The 6,157-nt window shown below is 45.3% G+C and overlaps 1 protein-coding gene across 1 annotated transcript; it reads right to left on the bottom strand.

Annotated features, from left to right (window-relative positions):
• Positions 1–4,726: 4,726 nt before the first annotated feature.
• LOC119428834 (BTB/POZ domain-containing protein KCTD12) lies at positions 4,727–5,913 on the bottom strand. The gene has a single exon (XM_037696525.1). The coding sequence runs from the start codon at positions 5,816–5,818 to the stop codon at positions 5,036–5,038; it is 783 nt and encodes a 260-aa protein (XP_037552453.1). The 5' UTR covers positions 5,819–5,913; the 3' UTR covers positions 4,727–5,035.
• Positions 5,914–6,157: the final 244 nt, after the last annotated feature.

Here is a 6,157-nt window from a genome sequence, read left to right as displayed (position 1 = left end):
GATACAAGAGTCTGCCATCACGTACAAATGACTAAAGGACAGTTATTATCCATGAGCTGTCAGATTAGTGAACTCTCAATAAATAACACTGAACAAATGCAAATAACTTTGCACCAAGCCACATCTGTGACAACTAATATGACTAATATTAGCCTGTGACACCTAATATTTTTATCGCTTATGCATTATGTGGCTGTATCATGTATGTCACTACCTGACCATCATAATTCATCTCAATGTTATTCACTACCTGTGCAATAACCTGTCACAACCTGTGTAGTTTATTTTAGTTATGTGCAATATATATCATGCATTTCAGCTTATAATACTACCTTGAAACACTTATTCATACAAATTCATCCTACTTGCACCGTTATATTCTACCATGTTGTTTACTATTTTTTCTTTAGGACCTTGTAAATATTGTATTTAATTTTTCACTTTTTGATACTTTACGTTGTACCCTTATTGAATACTTTCGTAGTTCTTGTTTGTTTGTTCTTTGTTTTAGTGAGTCAAATCAGTTCTTCTCATCCTGAATATTTTATTGTAACATTAACCTTGTGTTAACCTGCATATGACAAATAAACATAACCTGAATTAAGCATTAACCTTTAATTTAACCATTAAGCAACACAATGTAATTATGACAGAAAATGGAGGATTTACCTGCAGTTACTTTCGTAGAGATGAACATGTGGTAGCTACTTCCTGTTTATAACTTGTGATCAGCTGATGGGGTCAGTCCCTGGCTTTTTACAGGTTTTTTCAAACTCTGTTTAATTTTTGAAAAATAATAAACTGTATCCCACCCTCTAAACTCTCAGGGTAACACGTGTCTGGATTACCTGTTCTCCACTGACACCGTTTAACCGTTTTGTTCTGGTGATTTTTCACAAACGCCTCTGACTGTAAAGCGTTCAGGCTTTAGCCTCAGATCTGCACGTAAGGGGCGTTTACCTTCGGGACAAATTGCGGTTACCGATTGGTCATTTGCTGACACGCCTCCTGGATTTATTGACAGGTCAGGCAGAGGAGCTGACTTGTGGAGAAAAGAAGAAAAACAACGAGAGCTGCAGCCGGCTCTGCTGTGGAGGCAGGGTGGCCCAGGAGCAGCGGTAGAGTGTTCTGTGTTTATATATTTTTAATAAAAAGTTCTAAAAAATAAAAAAATAGTGAGCGCCGACCCTGCAGCCCACAAATCAGACTGGCCCACCGGGAAATCTCCAGACCCTCCAGATTGGCCACTCCGGGCCTGCTTACTGACCTCGAACTGATTTTATGTGGTACAACTGAACAATGTTGAGAGTTATTGTGAATGAGTTGAATAATCTTTGACTTATCTGAATGTTTTGTTTCGCTTAATGCACCTTATAATCCGTTGCGCCTTGTGTTTGAATTGAATGACGCCGCTCAAGGTGGCTGCATGATGAATTTTTACTGAAACCTTTTTTAATTTTTGGACTTCTGTTATGATGCGTAACCATAACAACAAGGTGGTTTTCTACAACTGGGAGCTGCTGATTAACATCTCAAAAGCTCAAAAATACTGCAGCTACAGCCCCAAATCCTAAATGGGTTGAAAAGGAGGTGCCATGGATGCATTCCCATCTACCTGTAGGCTGTGCTTGAGTGCCAGGCCGCAGAGATCTTGAAGGTAGCAGGAAACGCGGCTTGTGACAGCGGGAGGACCGAGATCGTTCCCCAGCATCTGCAGTTAAATCCGTGGCAACGAGGGGCTCGGCAGGCTGCTGGGAGAAATGACCATCGCTCGGGGAGGAGTTCTGCCCGGCATTCAGGCAGTCCTGCTGCCCAAGGGGACCAAGAGGTCTGCTGGGTCTGGGTGGATGGATCGGCATTTACAGCTACTTTCTTTGGATCCACTTTTGGATGGACTGTTACAAGAGATCCTTCCTGCCCAAAACCATCAGCATCTGTAACAACTCTAATGAAACCAGGATGAGCTACAACAGCAATTAATTTCCCTTTGGAATTAATAAAGTATTTTTGAATTGAATTTGAAGTGACTGTTCATCAGTATTGCACCTTCTAATCCAGTGCACCTTATAGTCCAAAACATACGATATGCTCATCACCAAATTTTAGTTCAAAATATGCAAAACTGACCAAGTTACGGACATTTTCAGATTCACAAACAAGCAATCCTGTTTTATTTTCTGCTCTCACACCTGAATGTAAAACAACAAACACTGGGGCTGTTTCCTCGCTCTTTGTGTGAGTGGATGTGTCTGCACCGAAGCAGCTGAATTTAAACATGAAGCAGAATAAACGGCAGAAGAAGGCTGCGAGAGAAAAGTGTGAAAGTTTGAACACACTGATAGCCAGCAGGTTGGCGTTATCTCCAGCTCTGTAATTTGACTAATTTGGCTCCCGTCATCTGTCTGCCTCCTGCGCCTTCTGTGTTCACAAGTGTGTGTACATATCTATATACATGCATGTGTGTGAGTGTGTGCATTTTTAGCATTTGGTGATAAGAGCTTCACTGGAGAAAATAGCATAGCGTGAGTGAAATGTGCTGGGGAGGTGTTTAATCACCATCAACACAAATCTCCCTCACACACGAGACAATATTAGAATAGCTGCAGGGAAAACTCGAACGTTGTTTCAGAACATAAAAGGGAAATGATGTCAAATTAAAACTGTTAATGTTTAAACTAACGCCTGTCTTTATACGTTCACATTGTTCTAAAGGCCTTATCGTGTGTCACGACACAGTCAGCGCGAGACTCCTGGTTCTGCTGACTTTTGTTCGCTCAGTTTGGGTTCGAGGACGGCGCTCGCTGGATCCTGTTTCTGGAGATGACATCGGGGGGAAGAGCTGCGGTCGCTCCTTCCCTTTTCCTGTCCAGATGGCAGCATCAGCTGACAGCAGATTCACGGCCTCTTGTTTTCATGTGTCAATCTTTGAAGCACTTTGGGAGCAGAGCTGTGTGCGGGGGTGGTGGTGGGGGGGGGGGGGGGGGGTTCAGTGGTTAGAGTGGAAAAAAAACGGTGTATTTTTGTGCCACGCTTGTGTTTGTGAGCCTGCAGTCTACGAAGCAGCTTCAAATACCTCTCTGCTAATCATTCACTTTGCAGTTTTTTTTTTTTTTAAACAGTTTTTTACCAAAGTGCACGTCAATGCAACTCACTCAAAGTATTTTTATATTGGACTTGCTCCTGGTAAAGCTTGGATTTGTGCACGCACGTCCCACCAGAGGGGTGGACATTTCAGCCAAAGACGACCCCCCCATGCTCCCCCTCTTCTTCCCCCCCTGCCCAGGGGAGATAACAGAGCTCTGCTCTTGTAAAACTGCATCCGAGTTCTGTTTTTGGCAGCATCAAATTTTAGTTGGAGCTGGAAAGAGAATTAAAAATGTATTGCTTCCTTAGTTTGCTTTAAACATTTTAAATAGTGTTTAAAAAGGAAACAGGTTTATACGTTTTTTTTTTTGTGTTAAAATAAAAAAAACGTTTGCTTGTTTCGTGCCGTCTTCAGGAAACAAATGCAGATAAGGTGACACCAGTTTGCATCTGATCAACGATATTTTATTCCATGACGTCACCTTCTGTTCTTGATTCGGTCATTTTTGACATTCGTTTAAATGTCACCTTTATTGTTAAAAAAAAAAAACCATTTAGCTTTCATTTATTTCAGAGCAAATCCTCCTCAAAGTCTTGCAGCAGAGTCACCAGTTGTTCAACAGAGGGATAACGCAGATCAAAAGTTAATCAGTTGTAGACATATTGCCTTCTGTACGTTTCACTGAAATGTGTCCAAGGGTTCATGAGATATTTTGCTAACAAACATATAAATTTGGCAGCACAACGGCTCAGTGGTTAGCACTGTTGCCTCACAGCAAAAAGGTCCTGGGTTCAATCCCTGGTTGGACCTGGGGTCTTTCTGTGTGGAGTTTGCATGTTCTTCTCGTGCTTGCGTGGATTTTCTCCAGGTACTCCGGTTTCCTCCCACAGACCAAAACACGTTAGTCTGCCGTCAGGTCTCCCTTGCAAAAAAGATCGGTGATCTCAATGGGATTTGCCTGGTTACATAAAGGTTAACAATTAATAATAAATTACAAATAACTCTCAGCTATACAGAAAATTTTAGCACAAGTAAAACTGACCAATTTATAGCCATATTTGTATGTTCTAATGTCCATTGGATAGAGAGGCCATCTTGTATTGGATTCACTCCAAACCTGAAACACGTTTAGCGGAACATCCAATAACTGTTTCCTGAAAGTGTAAATAAAATCTGCTCAGTGGTTTATGAGATATTTTGCTAACAGACTGTCAATGTTGACTCCTACGTTTAATGTCAAAATGGTTATCAGTTTATATGCAATTACTTAGTGCTCAAACTTTAAGTTGGGGTCAGTCTCAGCTACTACCGTGCACATTTTTAACTTGATATCTTTAAATTTGGCTGTTATACTCATTTTTATATTCCCTTAGGATGAATAGCTGTGGCGGCCATCTTGAATGAAGAAGACTCCATAAGCGATGACTTGGTGAAAGTTTCATTGAAATCCCTTCACGCACACTCGTGCACAGACTAAAACATCACGGCTCTGCCTTTGCCGGATGAGACTAAAGATCAGCCCCGAGCCTGGAGTGTAAATGAGCAGCTTCAAACAGGACTCTGAAGAGGAAGAGATGGACGGTGTTACAAAGTGACACTTTATTCATATCAAACCAAAAAAAAAAAAACATTTACAGCAGCTGGAAGCAACAGAACGGTTCAGAGCAGGAGGAAGTGATTTAAAGAAAGTAAGAAATGAAAGAGTGACGGGGGCTGCAGGCCTTTACAGACACTCCACAGTAATGACCCAAACCATGAACACCATAAAGGTTGTGATGGTGTGATGGGGGGCGGGGGGGGGGCGGGGGTGTCAGAGAAAATAAATCAACAGATGTTTTTTTTTTTGCTTCTGTCAGATTCATGGTGGCTGAACTCAGAACAGTAAAGAAGCTGAATGTGTGAAACACCAGCCAGGTGTTTCCAGATGTTGACCCCCCTCCCTGCAGCAGCTCACCGGCAGAAGACATACTCGGTGTAGCTGGTCCACAGCTTGTCCTCCCCCGGGTCGCTGCTCCCGTACGAGCAGGTCCCGGTGGAGTTGCAGGCCACCATGTGGAAGCCCGCCTCGGACAGCCGGTCGAACGCCTGCTCCAGGAAGTTGTACTTCAGGTAGTACCGGGACGTGTACTTGTCCGGGGGCCGGTCCGGGTCTCGGCTCTCGTTCAACGTTTCCCCGAACACCTCCTTGGCCAAGGAGATCTTCCCGCACACGGTGATGCGCGCCACCCTGCGGAACTTGGCGTCCGCCTGGATGTCTCTGCCGATGGTGTAGCTGCCCCTGTAGCCCACCGTGATGAACCCGGAGGCGGCTCCGGCTCGGTCCGAGGAGGAGGAGGAGGTGACCGGGCTGCCGAGCTCCGCCTCCTCCTGCTCCGCGCTGTCCTCCGTGGAGGAGCTGTCCTTGCTCGCGGCCGCCAGGCGCCTCGACAGCTCGGGGAGCTGGAAGAAGTCCGCCTCCTTCTGGAGCCTCCTCCGCTCCTTGAAGAAGTCCGGCAGGGAGAGCTCCGAGTCCCGCAGGTAGTCCAGGATGTAGCGGAACAGGAAGCCGTCCCTGTCGAAGAAGAAGCGGCCCTTGCTGTCCGTGGGCAGCTCCTGCGGGGAGCTCTGCGTGAACTTGGCCCACAGGAGGGACCTGGGCGCCGCCGTGAGCGTCTCCAGGCGCGTCACGTACACCTGCCCCCCCACGTTCAGCTCCACGATGTCCGGGAAAGTTTGGCCGGTGCTCTGAGCCATGACTGCCCCCCTCCCTGCGTCCTGGTCCCTGACCTCAGGACGGATGGTGGGGAGGATCCTCGCTGCACAATGTTTATACTGCTGGCTGCGTGGGAGGAGGAGGAGGAGGAGGAGGAGGAGGAGAAGCAGACCTTAACTGTTCACCAGAGAGTGAGAGAAAAACAAGCATCAGACTTTCAGGAGCTCAACTCTGAATTAAACATCCTGATGAACAAGTCACTGTTTTACAGAAGGACTGGTCTATAATGTGGACACCCACCATCATTTATTTATTTTATCCAAAGCGGTTCAGCTGCGAAACATTAATGCATGAATACTTGGCAAAAACCAACAAAGTCC

Source organism: Nematolebias whitei, chromosome 2, assembly GCF_014905685.2.
Source record: "Nematolebias whitei isolate Nwh7 chromosome 2, NemWhi1, whole genome shotgun sequence".
NCBI lineage: Eukaryota > Metazoa > Chordata > Actinopteri > Cyprinodontiformes > Rivulidae > Nematolebias > Nematolebias whitei.
Note: the sequence above shows the minus strand (reverse complement) of the source record. Positions and strands in the feature narration are given on the sequence as shown.

What these genes read in the sequence shown, in the direction of transcription:
- LOC119428834 (XM_037696525.1), bottom strand. Translation starts at nt 5,818, where the DNA reads ATGGCTCAGAGCACCGGCCAAACTTTCCCGGACATCGTGGAGCTGAAC.